This window comes from Mytilus trossulus, chromosome 14, assembly GCF_036588685.1.
Source record: "Mytilus trossulus isolate FHL-02 chromosome 14, PNRI_Mtr1.1.1.hap1, whole genome shotgun sequence".
Classification (NCBI taxonomy): Eukaryota; Metazoa; Mollusca; class Bivalvia; order Mytilida; family Mytilidae; genus Mytilus; species Mytilus trossulus.
This window is the reverse complement of record NC_086386.1, coordinates 26,744,196-26,767,806: the sequence shown is the minus strand read 5'-3', so window position 1 is coordinate 26,767,806 and position 23,611 is coordinate 26,744,196. Positions and strand designations below refer to the sequence as shown.

General features: G+C 30.9%; 1 protein-coding gene across 4 annotated transcripts; it reads right to left on the bottom strand.

The window, feature by feature from the left end:
* Positions 1–282: 282 nt before the first annotated feature.
* Positions 283–23,528, bottom strand: LOC134696424 (uncharacterized). 4 transcript variants are annotated; one of them, XM_063558224.1, is made up of 15 exons: positions 23,418–23,528; positions 18,000–18,082; positions 17,306–17,472; positions 16,593–16,658; positions 15,678–15,775; positions 13,625–13,750; positions 11,203–11,277; positions 10,712–10,820; positions 9,804–10,070; positions 8,030–8,105; positions 7,379–7,457; positions 6,280–6,408; positions 4,948–5,022; positions 3,821–3,962; positions 283–600 (listed from the first exon to the last, which is right to left on the bottom strand). In XM_063558224.1, the coding sequence occupies exons 3-15, from the start codon at positions 17,447–17,449 to the stop codon at positions 325–327; spliced, it is 1,662 nt and encodes a 553-aa protein (XP_063414294.1). In that variant the 5' UTR covers positions 17,450–17,472; positions 18,000–18,082; positions 23,418–23,528; the 3' UTR covers positions 283–324. The 4 variants fall into 4 exon arrangements, with proteins under 4 accessions (XP_063414294.1, XP_063414291.1, XP_063414295.1 ...); XM_063558221.1 differs by lacking the exon at positions 23,418–23,528 and adding an exon at positions 21,039–21,153; XM_063558225.1 differs by lacking the exon at positions 23,418–23,528 and adding an exon at positions 21,039–21,153 and having other exon boundaries at positions 17,306–17,469.
* Between the last annotated feature and the right edge of the window lie 83 nt (positions 23,529–23,611).

The following is a 23,611-nucleotide window of genomic DNA, read 5'->3' as shown; positions in this document are numbered from 1 at the left end:
TTAATTGCATATAGTAACATGTATTATACTGAAGCAGAGCTGTCTCATTTCCTTATTCATTAAAACAAAGAAAACCCAATATTGTCAAATTTTTGTCAAACTATAGGCCAAATATAGAACTATTCTCGTTAACGAAAGTTTCTACTCATGGTTGGGAGCACTAAAGATCATACGAACAGACAGGTAGAGTCAAGGGATTATTAAAATTGGTTTGAAATTTGGTAACACAGGATATTACAATGTATGTTATGAACATAAGAAGACAGAGGAAATTGACAAAGATACATATTTTTTTTCTCTTTTATATTGTAATAAATCGTACTGTCATATTTTTAGGAAATATATTTCATAACAACTAGTGTTTTCCACAAATTTCCATTTCCTTATATTGATCTTAGCAGGATTTCTGTGGTACCAATAAATTCTATATCCTTCATTATATATACTTCTTAATGTTTGAAGTTTTTGTACTGATGCAGTTGATCCATGGAATTCCACATACAGTTGTCTTATATTTCTAAGTGCACCAGTTTTTATCATATTAAGTAGAGATTGCCATTCCATAGACTCTATATCCATTTTTAAAATATCCAATGTTTTCTACAAAACAGAAGTTCAATATTCAACATTTATATACTTCAGTGTGATTTTAACTCTCATGAAAAAAACGTAAAAAGTATACCAAAAAACATGAAGTCCTTGTGAATAACGGCCAAAGCATTAACTGTATATCTATCTGGCAAAGCATTTCGCTCAACCCATAGAAAGGGACCGGTATCAAAATGCAACGAGTTGAGAGATTTTGCATTTGTTGAATGGACATTAATTATTTAAATTAAAGTACACACGATGCACAATACAACAATTAAAATATGCACATTGAAAGACTTGCTTTAACTTTATGGTGATGATGAAGTTATTGATAATTTAATTGCTTTTTCATTCTATTTAGATACTCGGAGTAATGTAAAACAAAAATAATGAAATATCATTTTGATGAAATAAAAGCCAACTATTGCCTAACAAGAATAATTATTGAACAGTCCCTTTCCTATGAGTTGTGATTGACTACCTATTTATAAATAAATAGATATGTTTGATTAAAGAATAATTTGGTACATATACATAAAATACAATATATTACAATTTTAAACATACTCAGTTAATTAACATGTATATTCATACCAACAAACATTTAGGGGATTTTGATGCTCTTCATGTATGAAAAATTATATGACTACATTTCAAATCCATTTATCTAAAATACTAAAATTACGAGGTCCAATTTGTCAGCCGTCATCGGGTTAAAACAACAAATCAAAGAATTCAACTCTATATATAACTAATATAGGATAATGGTGTAGGTTAAGAATTACACCCCTCCAGACCCTTTTGTTTTCAACATAATTAATATTGCCAATAATTAACAAGTTCCGGGTCGAATCCGATACCGATACCAATAGTATATTCACCTGTTACTTTTTACCTTATCTGTACGTTCCGCATTTGACAGGCGCACCACCAAACGGTGTATTTAGGATTTTGCTATATACACGGGTCATAATCAAAGAGCTGACACTACTAAATTCAATCATTGTCAAATTGCTATTGCAGTTTTATTCAGCAATCAGAAAGACTTTCTAAGATAACTAAAATAGGACAATGATGTTGATTAGAAAATACTCCATTCCTGGATAGCCAGGACCTTTTGTTTTCCTAATAGTTAATATTGCCGATGATTGATAAGTTCCAGGTCGACGGGTTCAAACCGAAAGATTTGAAAGCAAAGAAAACTGTGTATCTAATAATCGACATGACTTTATCAGATAACAATACCAATTACTAGAATAAGGCTCAGGCATAGTTATATACTTCAATTCAGTCACGGACCAGCGATATCACGGGTGTGTACTTGTACTTATTATATCTGAGTTGTGTTTAATAATAAAATGAGAAAATAAGGACGAAAGTAACTTAATAATTTTTGTTGATAATGTAAGGGTTGTGCATGGAAAATTTTGAAAGTAAGAGTTGTCCCTCATTGTACGTATCCAAATGATATAAAGAAAAAATAGAAATTGAAATAAAAGATAAAAAAAAAATATCCCCTAGTATTGACTTAATTCTGACAGTTGATCTATAAAATAGTAATTCACCCCATTTGCTGTGATAGCAAAATAGTATGTTAATACTATGGCTAATATTTGAAAATGTAAACAGGTACATGTAAATGCATACAAGTAAAAATCAAAGACCTGATGAGCCTTTAGGAAAAAGAAGGCCATTGTTTTTTATTTGGGTTTTTATTTGGGAGAAGGGGTATCTTTTGATAGTCTTCATACAAAGAATGAACAAAAGAACAGCTACAACATGTAGAAAGGTTGGCACTTTTGAAATCAATTGTTGTTTAATGTATTTCCTTTTCCTTTGTTAAGGATTCATCATGGAGTCAATTTGGACCAATGGAAGAGATCTTCAACTTCTAAATCAAAACATTTGATTATAGTTAAAGTTAATTATCTAAAATTCAACTGAATTCTAGCATTTAACACCAGTTCTACATTTTTTTGGAAATTTTAACTGTTTACCACTAAACTGCAGACTTAGTCCAGTCAATCTACCATAAGTTTTACCCTAACCCGAAAGTAATTGCAACAGAAGATATTTAAGTTTTAAACTTTAGCATTATGCCCCAAATGTACACAGAAAAAAGTCCCATAAAATCTAACTTGAGGAGGATTAAAAATAATCACCATTTAAAATTCCTCTGAAGATTTGCATTTAAAAAGAAGGTAACTCTTGTACAAAAGGTAGAAATATCAATAAAAATTGATACAAAGTTGTAAAAGAAGAGGGAAAAAAGATACCTAAGGGACAGTCAAACTCGTAAATCTAAAACAAACTGACAACGCCATGGCTAAAAATGAAAAAGACAAACAAAAAAAAACAAAAGTACACATGACACAACATAGAAAACTAAAGAATAAACAACACGAATCCCACCAAAAACCAGGGGTGATCTCAGGTGCTCCGGAAAGGGTAAGCACCTTTACCGCTTCTATTCATCAGAATGTATTGATTCTTGATATTTTAGCGATATTTAGAGTATAACAAACAGCTCTAAAGGTGTTTTCTTATATATTATCAAGCTTTAATCTATATTTCGTAATTCATTAGTTGACCATTTATTAAATTTTTCAACATGTCAATGTAAAGAATCTCAGATTTAATCAAAATAATTGAGCATGTATCCTTTTTTTTTTTGTGGTTTAAAGTTTCTTTAGATAAGTAAGTTGCTGAAAAAATATAATATACAGATATAAACATATAAACAATACAAAATTTTCACATTATTTTTTTCAAAATGGTTACAAAGCTTCAAATTTGCAATTTCGTCAATGAAATATGCCAGAAAAAAATAAAACTACCCATAACAATTTTGTTTTGTACATTTCATGAGCATAACATAATTTAAATTAGTCAAATACAAACTTATAACCTCATCAAAGTATTATACTTTACATAAATTTCAAGAAAAACAACCAAAAAAGACTCATTTTTGCAAGAGTTATCTCCCCTTTCAATGTTAATTTCCATAGGAAATTAAAAATGCTGATTTTGAGTTCTCCTCAAATTAGATTTTATGGGACTTTTTTCTCTGTTTATAAAGGGCATAATGCTATAGATCAGAACTAACACATTTTCTGTTGCTATAAGTTTGAGGTTAAATCTTAGTTTGACTGGACTAACAAGAGCCATTCTCCATATATAATTTCTTATAAATCGCTATTTTGACATTGAAAACATAGATAGATCTTACCGAAGTGTGACTCAGATTTGTAAGGATATCTTGTAGAGTCAATATTTTCCATTTGTTTTTTCCATCTATTCCTGTCTGATCAGACAGACCAAGCTTGTGAAACCATATGGAATTTCCACGATGAAAATCCGTAGTGTTCATACTATAAATAGATACATAAATGATAACATCTAAAACTGCGTAGCATACATGCAAACATTGTTTACAGTTGCCAGTAAAAAGATAACTTTGTCCAATCAATCAAACGATGCAAATTTATTTAAAAAAAGATTAATTTCATTGCACCACTTTGTTTGAAAGTATTGGTGTACACATGACATGTTTCTATTCTAATCGTAAAATATAATTTAATCTGTATATGCGAGATGATTGACAATGAAAAAACTAAACTCCAAATGTGGCGGGTTTCAGTAGTATATATGTGTCCATACGGGGAACAAACAATAAGCAAAACTAATTACCGTATTGTCAGCTACAAAAAGCCCAGACGTGCCAAAATGAAAAAAAGTTTAAAAATAATCATTCATTATGGACCGTACACTCTTGATTAAACGTTAAGAGCGACCAACTCCTGTGTATTTGAACTTGCAATAGCAAACCAGAAAGAAAAAACAACATTTTATTTTAAGATCAAATTCATATGTGGAAATATAAATCCCTTATTATTTTTTCACACTTACACAACATACTTTTCGAATTATTCTAGAACCAAACTACTGGCTACTGGACGGATGGTATCCCAAAAATAGACCAACAGACATATCTATTAGTGACTGCAAAGCAAAGACAACAAACACCAGTACCAAAATGTGTAACGCAAAATTAGTAGTGCATGTAAAACAAACATTTGTTTTTTTTCCATTTGGGAATAGGACTTGGCTTTATATTTGATTTAATTCGTCATTTTAAATTGCAATTTCTTACATATTTAGTCGGAATAACTTATTATATTAAAGTCACTCAGTCACAACAACTCATTTTTCATATGAACAGTTTTTGGTTCAAAACAGTCGGAAAATAATCATCATTATTTATTTATCATAAATATTCGAATTAACCAAATCATTAAGATTTGGAGCGCAACACACATAAGAAATAACATCTCCTTATTTTAACATTCTACTTACCTAGGATCAAACGAGTGAACTTCACAGCCATACGTTTCTGCCACCGCATCGTCAAAACTGAAATCCCAGAATATCCTAAGAGAAACAAAGACATTATAGACCATGCTTGTATTATTGGAATCATTTGTATACTATCAACGGGGGAAAATTAACTACTTTTGTAAAGTGTTATTTTCGTTTATAAATATTTGAATAATCAGTTGCACATAATGTTATCTTATCATGCAAATTGTTTCAGCTCGAGAACTTTCAAATCTTTAGAATATTCATTTATTTTATCCTGAATACTTCAAGTGTAATTTTTTTCTTTTGCTAGAAGTCTAGATTGTGCCCAATATTAATGGAAAGACGGATCATACCGATAACGGAGTTGATTCCGAAAAAAAAATACTATGAAAAAGAGAAAAAGAAACAAAATGTGTACAATCACAATAATTTATCAAATATATTTTGTGAAATGTTTTATGTTATGAATTCTAATATTATGAATAAATAAAATATCTTGCCAAATAGTGCTTCCCTTAACTATAAGGTAAGCTAACATGAGGGATACTAAGTTAAAGGTGTAAACTTAGTAAATTGTTACAGCAAACATGCAATAAAGATATTGTTACGTTGGAAAAAAAGAAGAGGTCAAAGACTTTTTTTATTGCAGGGTGGGCTGGTAAAATTGAAAGCTTAGTACTCATTCTGATTGGTTATGTGTTTCAATTTTTAGCCAAGAATCTAGAAACATAACACATTTTAAGTTTATCATACATGTAATGCTTGTAAATCAACTTTGTTTGTAGACCGTTAGTTTTCTCGTTTGAATTGTTTTACATTGTCATATCGGGGCCTTCTATAGCTGATTATGCGGTATAGGCTTTGTTCATTGTTGAAGGCTGTACAGTGAACTATAGTTGTTAATATCTGTGTCATTTTGGTCTCTTGTGGACAGTTGTTTCTTTTGCAACCAACCACATCTTCCTTTTTATATTTATCATGCTAATCAGTGTAAAGATGTCACAAAATGTATATCATATTTGTTTACGTATGGTTACGAATAAATGTTCAATATAGACCGATTTCAATGGTGTAAGAATGAATAATTGTTTTTAATCATGCTTTTGACGTCAGTAGGCATTTTTATCGTTTGTCGTAGTTAAAAGTACTTTTGAAAAAGTCTGTACCATGTCAGGAATATGACAGTCGTTGTCCCTTCGGTTCTGATGTGTTTTGTCGTTTGATTTTGCCATGTGATGAGGGACTTTCCGATTTGATTTTCCTCTGAGTTCAGTGTTTTTGTGATTTTTTTTATCGTGTTATTTTTACAAAGTTATATATACTTACCCAAATGAATACACTAAACACGGGTTAGATGGTCTGTATTGTTTATCATGACATACGTTCCATCCTCCATCACTTATTAAACCTAATCTTAATACTTCCTTGCAAGGCGTTTGTATTGATGTCAGATATCTACATTAGTGATGTAGAAGAAATGTTATATCCTTGGGATTTATGAAAAGCGGAATGGTAAAATGGTCTCCCAAACTTTTACAATAGAAAAAAAACCTACTGAAATCCAGATCACATGTATCAACTTTGAAGATGAAAAACACACGAAAAGAGAGCGAATTGCATGAACTTTACAACAACCTGGACCTGATGTGTCGACATAGATGTTTTATATATATTTCATATTTTATTGTTTAACATTTTCTGCAAACCATTCCTGTGTAACTAAGATTACACGGATTTTATGTTGGTTTTGTGTTGCTCAGATTTTATTTTGCTATGTTATGCTTTGTATACTGTTGTTTGTCTTTTAGTAATTTTTTCTTGTATTATCATGACATTCCAACATTGTCACTTCGTGTTCGATTTTGAGTTATATATTTGATATTTTAAAAAAAATCTTGACGTGGTTTCTCTCAATCGATTTATAACTTTTGAACAGCGGAAGTCTATTGTTGCCTTTTTTATCCGCTCTTGTTCTTGGTAAGGTCATTTGCTATCTGACTATAGTTTATCGATTTTCCCTAAAAGTCTATGCTTACTTACACTCACGTTATGTGAACGAAGCCTGGTTGATTCATATCACATCTCCCCATTGCTATATATTCTATCTTGATTAGTACATATTGTTGTTGTACATATTCAGCTATAACTGGTACTTTGTCCTCGAAAGTTTGCTTTCATTATTACAAATTTTGACTGAATCATTCAACTCATAACTCAATATCACTTAAGGATTTACTTGTTTCAAGTTTAGGATTGTGGACTCCGCGGTTGTTTCCTACGATACAGGGTAAAACATTTTTGCTCAATAGCTCATTTTATTAGTTAATGTATATTTCATTAGAATCTCGTTTCAAAATTTTTTTGTATAAAATAAAATTTGATCGCATTACTAAATAAACAATATAATTAATTACATATACTATACCTTATGTATAGACCGTTAAGTTCATTTTCGCTCAAGGTTGTAAGTTTTCTATCATCAGGAATGACAAAGTAATTATTATCTGTTTAATAGAAGCATAAAACTTAAATTGATTGTGCAGACTTCGATAGAATGTAATAGTTATACAACATAAGGAACACACTATTTTCGTTGAAAAGTTTATTAAAAACAAATCACAGTTAGAAAAATACTTACAATAGATTGGTCCATTCGTATACGTGTATATTTATCTAGTTTGTTTATAGATATAAACTATAAGTGAATTACCAAAAGCTGGTCACAAATTCAAACAAACAAGTAAAGGGTAAATTTTGTTAAGATACTGTGAACGTCATGTTTCTACTGCATTGATTTACATTATTATTGGCATTGTTACTTGAGCAGATAATTGTCAGCGGACTACTTGAATGGACAGAAAATCAGTGATTTTGCAAGAATACGGCACTACCATGAACATTTCAACTAATTGTCGACAAACACATACATAGACTAAAGGAAAAGAGCTTGTTCCCCATCTCTTGATAAATATCTGACAGGCTTTGGGGATTTCAATTATTTTGATCTTAATATATTATTGCTAGTGTATTTTTAATACCATGTAGTACCTAGTGTATCTTTTTATCAATATCTTACCTACCAATGCGGTTATCTCGTCTATACCAATTGATCTCCCTTCTGTGTCCTCTAATTCTTTACATGTATGGTAAATCTAGAAATAATACATAAACATACATCTCATACTTCCTACATTAAAATCCTTTAGTAGCAAAAATAAAGTAAAAAACTTAAATGTATATAGCAGTTTGCCAATGCATATCACATATCACAATCAATATTGAAATAGACAGATTAAGATACGTAATATTATGATTCATTTACATATGACAAAAAGCACGCCATTTAATGATTTTTGTTATATTATGATATAATGATTAACAAATATGGTATAATTGTTTTTAGAAAACTGTGAGTATCAATTCAACCAGAGAAAAAATAATAATATATTCTAATTCTCAATATGATGATGGTCCAGCAGATGACAAACCAATATTCTTAATCCAGATCCCTCTTTTCTCCAGAAATTGAAAGCGTGAAATCAGAAATACGATATGCATCTATCGTTTCCAAAGGAGATTTCATTGTTGGATTTTTTTTACACTATACTTAAATATATAAATTACTGAAATTAGACAACTAATTTGTCATTGGTAATAATCAACAACTCTAACAAAGAGTTCTAAACAATGTGACCTACAGGATAAGACTATTTACCGGCTTTGTAATAACATGAGCAACACGATGGGTGCCACATGTGGACCAGGATCTGCTTACGCTTCCGGAACACCCCCAGTTTCAGGTGGGGTTCTTGTTGCTATTGTACCCTTATTTGTTACATTTGTTACCAATTGTGTCTATTAAAAAACATGTAGTGTGATTGACAAAGAGACAACTGTCCAAGAGACAACAAGATAACACAGAAATTGACAACTATAGGTCACCGTACGTCCTTCAACAATGAGCAAAGCCCATATCGCATAGTCAGCTATAAAAGGCCGCGATATGACAATGTAAAATAATTCAAACTAGAAAACTAATGGTCTTATTTATATAAAAAAAAAATGAACGAAAACAAATATGTAACACATAAACAAACGACAACCACTGAATTATAGGCTCCCGACTTGGGACAGGCAAATACATAAATAATGTGGCGGGGTTTAACATGTTAGCGGGATCCCATCCCTCCCCTAATCGGGGACAGTGGTTGTTTTTTTGTTTGTTTTGTTCACGCATCGTTTGAAATATAACGCAATTTAATGGTACTGTCATACAAGTGAGAGGTTGATCTAGCTATAAAAGAAAATTTAATCAACCAATTTCTACATTAGAATATGACAGTTGTTATCCATTTGTTTGATGGGTTTTATCATTAGATTTTTCCATTTAATTATGGACTTTCCGTTTTGAAGTTTCCACGAAGTTCAGTATTCTTGTGATTTAATTTTTTACAAGTCCCTTACTGTCATAAAGATGAGATATTATCGATAGTTAAGTTGAAAAGGCATCATATTAACAAAGTGTCAGATATTTCAAAATATAGAACCAACGTTTACAGTTGGATAAATTCTACAATAACAAAATGAAAAACTTAATTCACACAGCAAACAACGACAATTGCGAAATGTATGGTTAGTGTTTGAAAACAGTTGTATAACATAACACATATTCAATTTAATGTATTTACATTTCACTGCAGTTCAACATAAAATGTTTTTATTCCAAACATTAAGAGAATAGGCTACAAAAACGATATTAATTAGCTTTGGAAACTTTAATTTTGAGCGATTATTCAATATAAACATGGAAATACAAAATAGATACAAGTAACTTTAAATTGTTAACGTACCATATTTAAATATACACATCTTGTTCTCTTTTTGTTTTGAAGAATGCATGACCATTCTGGTTCTGTCCAGTATATCCTAAATCCCGCTTGAAATAGTGATCTCAAGTGTTTAAGTGCTGACAGGTATTTGATTCCAGTTTGATCATCTGCGTAGTTAATGCGAATCGACAGTTGTTGCATTTTGTTGAGTAGTTTATTTTTTATCACATCACTCAATATTTTCTCTGTGAGATTTCCGACATCCAGAATGAACACATCTCTGCTATTCTTTAAAAGTAAGAGCATATACAAACAACGAGACACATTTTGCTTTCATTTTTGTGGTTCAACATTTCATGTTGGTTTCTTTGAACTAACGACCTCATAACTACACCAAACGCAGTTGAATACTAACGCTTAAAAACGACACAAATCACAATATTGAACCGATCATACATTAAGTATTTACGTTCTGTCAGTCTATGTTTAAGCTTCGATATTCACATACTGTGGGTAAATCCACTTGTGCATGTATCATCAAAATAATTTAGTAAAGTATTATGACAATGCGGTATGGATAAATATTTTGATGGCATACATAAAGGCAACAGTAGTATACCGCTGTTCAAAACTCATAAATCCATGGACAAAAAACAAAATCGGAGTAACAAACTTAAACCGAGGGAAACGCATTAAATATAAGAGGAGAACAACGACATACAAACGTTCATACTCCATATACATCCATCTAAAACACATTTTAAAACTTGAATTCAAATTGATTTTAATCCTAAACAGTTGCATGCATATTGGTTATATCTTTACGGTATTGCATTTCATCTGTGAGAGTTCTGTAAAATCATTATATAATCATAAAAACACAATACTTCATATTGTATAAAATATATAATACTAAAATGTAGTCATACCGATCTTCTTTTAACTTCATCGCTCCAAACATCAAATTGTGTTGAATGATCAAAAAGTCCACTCTTATCGTTTGGTGTGATAGCTGTTTCGTATTGTCCATATTTCATACTAGAAATTAGTAAACATGATCAACATTTAAAAAGCAAAAACAAAACATATGTTTTTATTCATGTAATATGTGTACTTAAAAATGAAATCAATTGAACATCAGACATTTTATGTTTAAACTGGTGTTTTTTAGTTTATTTCAAAAACCCATTAAAACTGAACATTGACTTTCCTTTGACAAGCTTGTGGTTACTCATATATCTTGTCTCTTTATTGTTTCCATTACACTTAATACAACGATTGAAGGAGTGATGTGTTGATGTATTTTTTGATCGGTTGAAACAATAAAAAGTTTAGTTGAAGTTCGAATATCTTTGTCATTTTAACTAAAACAATTGATTTCAGTGTATTTTAAGGATAAAGTATTACGATGTATAAATACCTTGGTTTGTGTCTATAAACTTTGGCTTTATAATGTAAATCTATACTCTGAGCATTCATTTTATCATTCACAGTGCTGTTGAATATATGCATATAGTTTTATTTATTTTTTCTTTAGTTAAAAAAGAACCAAAAATATAATATATAGTGCAACAAATTGTCAAAATAAATAGTTTTTAGATTTTTAGCATCATCACATTGATGTCTAACGATAAAAATTATGATAATACTATAATGTTATTAAATGGCTGTTTCTTCAATGGCACTGGTATAGATTCAAAGTTTGCTGTATTGGCCTCGAGACCCGTAGAGTCGAAGGCCAATACAGCTAACCTAGAATCTATACCAGTGCCAATACAGAATCAGCCAGTTCATAAAACTTTTATTATATAATCCACTTTTTTCAATACAGACTTGTTCTGAATGCTGTCTTTTATACATCAAATGTGAATATAGGGTCAGTATTTCCAATACGGACTGACAATGATGTGAACATAGGATCAATATTTTCTAAACGGACTGGCAATGAAACCTGAATTACATGCACAATAAAATTGAGAATGGAAATGAGGAATGTACCAAAGAGACAACAACCCGGCCATAGAGCAGACAACAGCAGAAGGTCACCAACAGGTCTGCAATGCAACGAAGGCGTCCTTCAAATGGCCTCTAAACAAATATATACTAGTTAAGTTATAATAAACGCCATACTAAACTCCAAATTGTACACAAGAAACTAAAAGTTAAAATAATACAAGACTAACAAAAGCCAGAGGCTCCTGACTTGGGGATTGCGCAAAAATGCGGCGGGGTTAAAGATATTTGTGAGATCCCAACCCTCCCCTATACCTCTAGTCAATGCTGAGAAGTAAACGCATAAAAATACGCAAATTAAAATTCAGTTCAATGGAAGTCCAAGTCTGGTGACAGCAGATGTAACCAAAGAAAATAAACAAAATGACAAAAATACATAAATAACATCAGACTACTAGCCGTTAACTGACACGCGAGCTCCAGACTTCAATTAAAAGAGGGACGAAAGATACCAAAGGGACAGTCAAACTCGTAAAACTAAAACAAACTGACAACGCCATGGCTAAAAATGAAAAAGACAAACAGAAAAATAGTAGTACACATGACACAACATAGAAAACTAAAGAATAAACAACACGAACCCCACCAAAAACTAGGGGTGATCTCAGGTGATTGAAACATTATGTCTTCATCATATGAATATCAGGCACAATCCTCCCCGTGCGTGGTTTAGTATCATACCATCATAACATATATGAGAAGAACATAACCCGTGTCGTGTCCACAACTGGTTAATTAATATATGTGTTTAGTTCCGATGCAAAGACCCTATAAGTGAATCAATATTAACGCTAAAATATGAAATCTTCAATGACCTGACAACAGTATCGTAACTATATCCCTTCTTAATAAGTCTATGTAAAGGTTTTGTTAGCTTCTGAGGTGGATACTGACATTTTTGTGCTTAATAAAGAATATTTCAATAAAATATTGAATGTGAAATACCTGAACGTATAAGAAGTCTGCATGTTGAGCTATATTTACGAATGATGTCCTTATACCGATATGTGTTAACATGTAATTCGGGAATCATTTCCAGTCCGTATTGGAAATATTGGACGGATCCGAAGAGCAATATAGATCACTTGATTTATATGACCAGGACGACATCACCAGTATGACACATGGCGTTTTGGTAGTATTAGGGTTGTTTTAATCGTATTATTTAACAATAATCATTACTGTATAGATACTGTATATAGTGGCTGCTGTAAGTAAAACATTATTTCCATATGTTGACCTTTTTAAAAAGCATTTCCATTCAAAAAAGTCTAACACAATTATATTTGATTGAGTAGATCATGACTGTATATTTGCAACCAGAAAGAATACTTCCGATGTTTGTATTATCGTTATAGTGCATTAACGTACCTAGTTACCATACCATTTATTCTGATCAGAAAAGTGAGAAATAATGAGAGATTTGCATGAGGGAGATTTAATAAGTTTTTAAAATGTACAAGTATTATATCAATTTTAAAACAAAATTACTATCCACATAATCATATCAATATGAATGATCTAGCTACTTGGATAGTGGAACCATCAGTTTTAACTTTACACTAGAAGAAGTAGTACTTGATCAGTAAATCATAAACATTCTACTCCCCAGCTTCCTATTTTGAGTATTCATATCTCCTTAGTACTGCACTATGCCAAAAATATCAGAAACTGCATAACCAAAACAGAAGTCACAAATGTGAACATAGAAAATAGACATCAAGCGTCAGGTAATCAAACGTAAACTTCTGTGGTTAGTACAACTTAAAATTTATCAAAAACCGTTAGTTCAAAATTTATTAAAACGTTAAAAAAAACTTTATTCATACCTTATCACCCAAATATTTGTATTTTGATTTGGTTTGTAACATCCATCTTCACAAACATCCCATCCATTATTCATAGTACCATGTCGACCTCGTTTTGCACAAAAGGCTTGAATCGATGTGGTTATTCTATAACATTTAAAGCAACAAATTCAAATAAAAAGATATGGTATTAGTTTGAAATTAGACAACTATCTATCCAAGTCAAGATGTATCAAAAGTAAATTAACATAGATATATGTAAGGTTTTCAACACGAACATCAAGCTATAACGAGCCCCAAAATATATAATGTAAAAAAATTCAAACAGAAAGGCCAACAGTCAATTTGTTTGATGTATTTGATGTGTTTGAGCTTTTGATTTTGCTATTTGATAAGGAATGATATCTAGAAATTGACTATAAGGGTCAGTTGAAAACAAAACTTTTCGACAAAAGAGATTATTTCAGCTTCCAAAATGTTACCTTTTAATTTCTAAATAAAGAGACCCAAATGGTGAAATTGTAATCATTACTTCGTAAATATTTCGGACGCCATCACGAGTTGGTTGAACGTTATGAAATATTCGTTTTACAGATGATATAGGGTATTTTCCTTATGTCGTGATCACATTCCCATTCCCTTTTCACGAATACCGGCATTGTAACAACATGAGCAACACGAAGGTCGCCATATTGGGACGAAATATGCCTTCCCTCCTGTAGCTCCTGAAATCCTCCCTAGTTTTCGTTGGGCTCCGTATTGTTTTAGTACCCCTATTTGTGACATTTTGTTTATGCATCATTGTCAATATAGTGGAAATTGGTGCTACTGTCGTACAAGTGAGAAGTAAAGCACTATAAAACCAGGTTCAATTCTTCATTTTCTTCATTTAAAAATGCCGGTACCAAGTCAGGAATATGACAGTTGTTGTACATTCGTTTGTTGTTTTATCATTTGATTTTTTCCATTTGGTTAGGGACTTTCCGTTTCGGATTGTCCTCGGAGTTCCGTATTTTTGTGATTTCATTTTTTATATAAAAAACGAGAAACACTTATTTACGACACTAACACACACCAACTACTGAAAACAGATTTCTGAATAAGAACAAATGCATAAAAATGCAGATGGATTAAACGTAATGACAGACGCCAACCTTCACCCTAATCGGCAACAGAAATGAAACATAACATAATAATAATAATCAATTCAAATGGCTTAACTCAGCCAAGTACGTTATATTGGACTGTTTCCTGGCTTTTGATCTCGTTTTTGTCTCTCTGACATATTTCCCATTTCAAAACTCACGTGTGTGTTTATTGATTTTGTATATGCAATCTTATCTCAAGTTTTGTTTGAAATCAACATGGATTCGATTTTTTCGGCGTAAAAAAAATCGTACAGAAATATCTTAATCATTGAAAACGATATTTTGATAAAAAACAATTTGATGGCTTTAAAAAAATCCTGTTCAATGTTTGGAACTTGTTCGATAATACATTGTTTCTTTCTTGTAGATATTTGGCTTCGAAAAAAAATCGATGTCTTTTCTTACCGACTCGTGATTTTTTTTATCAAAATTATCTGTTTTCAACTTATGAAAGTTTTATCTATACTTTCAACCAAAAAAAAAATATCAAAAAGATGATTGCGAACATGAGAAGAAAACAGCAAATAAAAAAATGACGTTGATGTAGCAAGTATTAGTTTCGTACGCCTTTCTATCATGAGAATAACCCGTTTCTGCTGTTTAAATCTTTCATTACAAATAATACCATATTTTATATGGAGAATGTTTTTGTTGTGACAATCATATGTCCATCAACTCGATTCAAAAACCTTTAGATACACGTGTATATTAAGCGAATATTTAAAATTGTATGTCAAATGATTTTTCCTCGCGTCGCGTTTCACTGAACATTAACTCATGACAGTGCAAGTCAGGCTTGGTGTAAAATTGTTAGAACTTTAATCTAATCTTTTGTGTCTTATGTATAAGTCAGTATGTAAGGTTTGGTTTTTTTTTCTCATAAAATCATTAAAATGTAGCGTAATACATCAAAGGTTTAATGTTACCTGTGATATAGACACTCAACCACATTTGGCGGTAATACTTCCAAAATGTTATCTGGTGGAACAATAAAATTCCCATCTCTATTTCTAAATTGCTCGACCTGCAATCCACGAAGGAGAAGATGATACCACATGATACAGATATGATTGCGCACAGATTAAAAAGATTTAAAAAAGGTTACTCGTTTTCAATCACAAGTGATACTTGCAATTCTTAATTATTATGCACCAGAAGCCAAACATTTCTAAAATTAATGTTTTTCTAAACATGATTTTTGGGGTTTATATGACTGTCAAAAAAGGTACTGATGAAGGAAAAACCATTTTTTTGTTACAACCATTTAAGGTTATCTTTTTTTATGGTTTTCACGTTTTCATTAATTTGTTCCCATTTTTTGGTTACTATCATGAAACAATTTTTTCATGCTTTCAATGTTTTTAAATGAAGTGCATCAACCTGAATAAATTTCACTTATTAAAAACAATGAATTGTAAATTCAAAAGATTACATCCTTATAACAAAAGAAAGGTAAAAATAATGTTAAAACCTTCAACTTATATATTTTACTACCTTTTAAGGTCTTCATTTCTGAAGACTATAGTCGATGTCAAACGAAAGACCTAGTACTTAAATCAAGTGAGATTCCACATCAGTGTTTAAGTGTTGCTACATTGTAATTAACAAGCTTTAATATGCTTTTCAAAACATAATTAAAAACAAAATGATTCGAATGGCTTATTTCATTGTTTTGGGAAATATAACATGATCAAAGGAGAATAGGAGCGACTTTTTGTTACTTAGTGTAAAGGGAATATTTATTTCTTTAATGATACTTGAGCGATAGATGTAGTTATCTCCCTTGCTATGACACTGAGTTACCACACACCAGTTAATATAATTTGTCATATACAACTTACTGTTCTTATGCAGTGTATATCTTCTGTTATTTTGAAATCTTCCTTGACCGAATGTGGTTTTTCTCTCTGAAAAATAACAAGACGCTCATGCCCACAGTTCCTATTTTATACTTAAATTATAAATTTGATGAATCCGATGATGGACGAAAACTCGTGAAAATGCTTTCTGCGTAACAATTGATTACGTGTTGTTTTAATTTTAATGTCTCTTTAATGCTCGAGGATGAGGATTCGTTGTACTAGTTTATAAAAAAAAAAAAAATTAAAAGATCTAATTAATATGAATATAAAAATGATTTGCAAGAGAAGTACAATTTTCTATTAATTATTTCCGAAGGCTAATCCTTGCAAGTATAATGCTTACTTGTACAATTTATCAAAGAAATCCAGAATGTTATATCTTGAAAATGATGTTTAATGCTTATGCAACATCGTTGTAACAAGGCATGTACTGTGTACAGCACCCTAGAACACTTGGTCATATAATTAAGCAAATATAAATATTTGCAATATTTAAATTTGATGTTGCCAAAGTAAGTAAAATCATTTTCTCTTATGGCCTAATAAAACAACAAGCCGATTTGCAAGCTAGTACACCAAAAAAATGGATATTCATAAAACTTTTAAAAATAACATGTCTGACTCAACTGTAGGGGACATGACTGCTTATAATTGTGTATCATATCAGTTTATAATTTAAAAGTAATATGTACCTGTAACATATGCTCTATTTGGTTTTTAAGCACAACGTCATCGTAGGGAGCAGACATTTTCTGACCAATTGATATCAGCAATACAACAGTGACGATAAAAAGAATGGATATTTTCAAACAAGCATGTTTGTTAAATACCTTCATTTCCTGTAAAATTTTCAACCCTTCTAAAAATATAAAACGAAATATAATAATCAATAGACTTATAAACAATACAATACAACAGATTGTGTGTTCATGTGAATATTCTGAGATAAACTTCAATGAAAAGATATAAGAAGATGTGGTATGAGTAATTACAAAATGCATAAAATAACAGATCTGACTACTTGAAATATTTATAAATTCATAATTCATATTCAGTTTTCTCAGAATCATCCACGGTGGTTTTAAATTAAGTACCGTTCATGATGTCATCTGATGTTTTGTCTATATATTATAGAATAATATAAGGGAAACGAATTCTGCGGATAAGTTGAGAACCAATTTTTAATAATGGTAATGGACAGATATTACATAGTTTAGTCTGTTTGGGTTTTTTTTCATTTTTAGCCATGGCGTTGTCAGTTTATTTAGATTTATGCGTTTGACTGTCCCTTTGGTATCTTTTGTCCCTCTTTTAGATCAATTTCAAACGTCTTGTGTACGTTGCTGCGTTTACATTTAACAATAAATTTTATCAGATAATACATACCTTTTTTGCCTCTGCTTGTTTTAATGGAATTGGCCAACTGGTCCGATCAGCATTTGATGCATCCTAATTGTTAGCTAGCTAGACTGAAAGATTTAAAAGTGAAATTTCTTCAATGATAATGAATCAAACTTTTTTCCGACTTCATGAAAAATGTAAGACCAGAGGATTAATGAAAAGAAATTATTTAAAGTGAGCATTTGACAGATTAATACAAGCTAGGTCAGGTTGCCACATTTTATTTAAAGGAAACGACAGAAAAACTTTGTTATGAACATTTTTTTGCATGAAATCGGGGTGTTTTGTTTGTGTTCCTGAAATGAAAAGGCATTGATTTTTTTTATCTATTAAATGCATTCGCATTGGTTTAGAATAGGCTGTTTTATAAAATCAGAAGTCATTGATTTTGCAGGCTTACACTGTTTATATCAAATATACATGAATCCTTGAAGGCAATTTTAATCCTGATGATGAAAACCATGGACACCGAATAAAGCTTGAACTTGTAAACACACGTTTGTTAGGGTTGTCTTTTTTTAGGGGGAGAAGAGAGTGTTAGTTTTACTATTCTTTTCATATCTGTTATAATTGCCTCATATATATGAAACTGCAAAGCTCTATTGAACCTGTAAATCTTGGCAAGAAAAAGGTACAGGAAAACTACCAACCGTAGATTTACAAAATGGTCGTCTGTATGATACTTGTCTTTGCAATTTGAGAGCATAGATATTTTTCAATACACAAATATATATGAAAAATAAAAGTGTCAAGGCTTGAAATGTCTTTATTGTTTTACGGAAATATTTAAGTTTTCTAATTGCATGCATGCATAATCAAATGTTAACCATCATAACAGGTGAGGAAAAGGAGTGACCTCTTTAATATGTATACATTTTTTGTAGGTTGAAAATAACACAGTCCCATGTTTGTGCTTTTCTTTTAAAAAAAGTAAGATGAACAATATCTGTAATATTTGTTGGAGCCAACTTTTAAAGCATATTCTCTTTCTTGTTTTATACATTATAGAAACACCTTCTGTAACGCAATTTTTAAAGGGTTATAAAGACTATACCTGTAGTAAGAATTCACAACAATCCAATATTATCAAACCACTATTATCAAGATACAGGTATGGTCGCACGACAGTGTCATATGACCATTTATACTATTAAACATAGTATAGTACTTAATTCGTCGGTAGAAGAAAATTTGGACGAATTCTCTAGAATTCTCTTTAAGATATCTCGTTAGATGAGGGAAAACGGATTTTTAACAATGTTATTTTAAAGCTAAATCAAACGGCCATTTTTTTAGGCTCAGTTGAGGTCAAATTGGGTTAAGATTAGCCTAGAATTTTGATGTAAGAAAAATAAATTTGTGTTCAATCTATCTACATTAAGCTTTATGAAATATATATTTGTGCAACTGCATATGAAATTGCATTGGCTGATATAGCTTATTAAAATTATGAGGAAGAAAATGACTTATTATAGAAGTAGCTGTAAAATATATATTATAAGCTTAATAACAGACAACAAGAGTTAACCAACATTTAACATGTATTCAATTTTGATTAATTCATTTATAACATACAACTGATAGTACAACCGAGACAGAAGTAGCTGCCGCTGCAGGAACGTTGTTAGATTAAAATAGAAAGTTCACATTTGAGACACTAAAAGGTTCTAATTCGTTGTAAATTATTTTACAATCGATCATCGATGTCTATTTCTACAGGCCAGTCAAGATATGCGAATCATTAAACTGTATCTGTAGTATCTTTATCCAAGTTTGATGGGATAAATGTATTACACATAGTTACCAAACATTGAAATGTTTAGTGAGGGGACGCCATTATCTATGTAGCGGAACGTGAAGTCAACGAATATGGCTTACTTCTTTTCATTCTTTATAAAAAGCTCATGAATGAAATCAGTCTCAAATTTTCAGTCGTTTTCCTTCATAACCTTTCAGAACAGTTTTTGAAAACACCTCTGTTGACAATTTCCGTATACATGGGAACATGGCTATCGATACTTGGAATCTGCGCCGAACATCATTTCCTCTGATTTAATATGTGATTTACTTAGTAATTCCATCTAGATTCTATACTTGCTCAATAAAAACGATACGAGACGATTGCATTTTTTGCAGGACACCTTTATTGTATAAGTTTCAAAAACACATAAACATCAAAAGTTAGAAATAGCACTAAAATATTATGACGATAAAAAAAACCACCGCATTTAATTCTGCCTCTTTATTATATCTTAACATCAGAGACGCATTCATTAAATTCAAATTATCGACCCATAAAGAACAAACATCAAATTTCGTTGTTTTTGTTATTCTCGGGTCGTTGATGGGATATGTTGTTCTGCTGTTTGCATGTTGTGTCGACTATAATATTATTTGTTTGTGCGTTTCTCGATAATGAATGTTCTTGCGAGTGTTTGTGTTGTAATTATGTCCCCTAGTGTTTACAACAAATGGAAGTTTTTAACGACCTTGACTGGCTATACAGCCCTTGCACGGTCGGTCCTAGTGTTTAAGCGATATTCTTGAACATTGTCATAAAGAGAGAGGTTTGGCATGCCATTAAGTTAGGTTCAAACCATGTTTTTTGTCTTAAAATGTATTGGCGTTGTCTTTGTTGCACTTCGGTGTCTCTGTTGTTCCTGTTGTTCCTGTATTTTCCTGTCTTTGCACTCTTGTGGACAGTTGTCGCATTGGCAATCATACCACATCTTCTTTTTTTATAATATCTGTTTTCATTATTATCGTTTTTATTCAATCCTTCTACCCTCACGGAATTATCAATAAAAGCCTAATCAATTTGACATACACTGTTTTCCATACTTAAGGTGTAATTGGCCCAACTGATAACAGAAATGAATTTACAATTCTTCCGATACATTTATATCAGAAGCAAACATTAGAAATAGTGTTATCTCAGTACCTGTGTGACGGTTTACATGCATTCAAAGGTATGCAGCGAAGACATGAATTGATTTATCAAATAACTGATAATATAAAACTAACTCTCTTAACGTAATAAAATCGATCAGCTTTCTGTAGTTACTGCTCCAACATGCATTCATATATAGCTGACCTCGATTACACCTTATCGCAAATAATCGGGAAACAAATTTCTGAATTGAAATATGAATTGGTTTGGTTGCAAGTCTTTATTTGTATTGTTTGGAAATTACCTATAAATAATAAATACACAATTAAGGGGGCTCCTGGGTATAATTTTTTTTTTCTAATATAGGATTTCGTTATATTTGTTCATAAATGAACTTTATCATATACTTAAAAGAAAAATGAAATAAAAAAATGGGTTCACCGTTCATTTAGGCTAAAATCTGTCTCCAGAAGAAGCATACATTTTTGTTAATGTTCCTTTTTTCTGTTGAACTAATAGGAGAAAAAGAGGAAATATCGAAATAAAAAAATAACCTAATATAAGAAATCGCTTAAATTTTACAATTATTTAGTTTATGTACAGCTTATTTGAAAACAATAATAAAAAATATAGGTCACCGATGAGTTAAATAAGATATTTCAAATTTAAGGCCACAAATGGCATTTTTGCATCAAAGGGAGATAATTTGGAGCTTTTTAAATTTTTAAAGTCATCTGGGGCCAAACCAAATAATTTTTTGGATTGTTTTTTGTACCATATCATAAAGTAACAACTAATAGTGCAATAGATAAAATTTGTAATGAAAAAACAAAGGTTTAATTTTTTGCTAAAATTTTTGTACCCACGAGCCACTAGTATTAAGTATAACGTGAATACCAATTATTTTGTTGCATCGTAATATATAACCTAACCCGTATCGAGTCAATAGATCTTTTAATTGATACACGTTTATACAACAAAACACAAATGAGGGAAGGCTAAACTAAAGTATTTTGAATCAAAATGGAATTTTGAAAAAAAACCACATACTACTGTAATACATGTGAATAAAATAAAAGTATTATTTGTTAATTTAAAAAAAATTGCAATATTTTTTTTATTCACCGCAAATTTGATATCCACAGAAACAATAACCATTTTCGTTTGAAAATCTAGTTTTACATGTTTTAAAAGATATAAAGCAAAATTTGTGAGTATTTAACTAGAACGTATGTAAACATCGACAAGGATCCTCCTCTTATAGATATATAAAGTATATACTGTTCTTAAACATCATATGTATAAGAAGAGACTTTTTTTGATGATATTAATGACATTAACATATTGACGCCTGAAAAACAAAGTTGTAATAATTGCTTTATATCACGACCTAGTACATACTTATCTGTACCTTCTTCCATTCAAAATCCTTGCAAGACTGGGTAAAATACGTGACGAAATTTAGCGTTGTCATATACGGAAAAGCCTAAGATTCTAATCCCGTTTGTATGATCTTGCCAGGGTACGACAGGCTAAAATCAGATTTTGGCATAAAACATCGTTTCTGGTTTTTTTTTTGGTTTTTTTTATTGTTATAGATAAGACCGTTGGGTTTCCCGTTTGAATAGTTTTACACAAGTCATGTTTGGGGCCCTTTATAACTTGCTGTTCGGTGTGAGACAAGGCTCCATGTTTAAGACCGTACATGACCTTTAAGATTTTTCTTTTACAAATTGTGACTTGGGTGGAGAGTTGTCTCATTGGGACTCATGCCACATCTTCTTATATTTATTTTCTTTTTTTTTTATTTCAGTTTCTTCCCAGACAAAACGAGTAAACCGAAAAAAAAGTCATTGAAGTCATTATTCTGCTGAACCAATTACATATTAAAATTGTTTAATTGAAAAGTCATTTAAATACTTTAAATGATGTCTACAGTAATATATAAGCGACACAGGATCTTTCAAGATCATATTAACTATCTCAAAAACACGGCACCGGATCAAACTCGATCTTAAATATCTTTTCAGACTCACCTTTTTAGTTACTAAATTTATTTTGAGAGTTATTCAAAACATAAATGTGAAAGACATTATTCACAAAATAGTAATGCATTTATTCATATCATGAAACATGTTTGTTTACATTTTTTCTGTCATTGAAATGTAAAGCTACCATATGTACTTTTGTGAAAGCGGCGATATCTTAAACTTTTCTAGATACTGTTCATGTCTCGGACGATTTTGACATAGCATTATTTCTTTTTTGTAGAGTTCTTATAATTTAATCATATATATTTTCTGTTGACTTCGTATGTGTTTTCTTGATGAAATTTCCTTTACGATCCCATACCAGATATTTTATGATCGAATCAAAATAATTGACCTACGTACATCACTTATTCTTTCACGAAAACTGTTATGAACATTCCGTATGAGAACCGTGTTTATACAATATAACTAATTTGTTTGTCTGAGATTGAGTTCTTAAATGATAAACTTTGAAATACTTACATTCTAAAATAGCCAGGCTTTATACCAACGAGCAGAAATTAAACGACACAAATGACTAAAAGACACATAGTGTGCTACATAGTAATTCTTCAATGGCGCTGATGATGTATTTCCGACAAGATATATCAACGGAAATTTGTTTTTTTAATTTTTTTTTCGCACGATGTACTTTCACAATCTTACAAGACTGAAGA

Bases quoted from the DNA above. Each gene is read 5' to 3' on its own strand.
- LOC134696424 (XM_063558224.1), bottom strand. From the start codon at position 17,449: ATGAAGGTATTTAACAAACATGCTTGTTTGAAAATATCCATTCTTTTT. The intron at 16,659-17,305 runs GTACATATTACT...GTTATTTTTCAG, and splicing joins AAATAGAGCATATGTTACAG to AGAGAAAAACCACATTCGGT. The intron at 15,776-16,592 runs GTAAGTTGTATA...CGTGGATTGCAG, and splicing joins ATATACACTGCATAAGAACA to GTCGAGCAATTTAGAAATAG.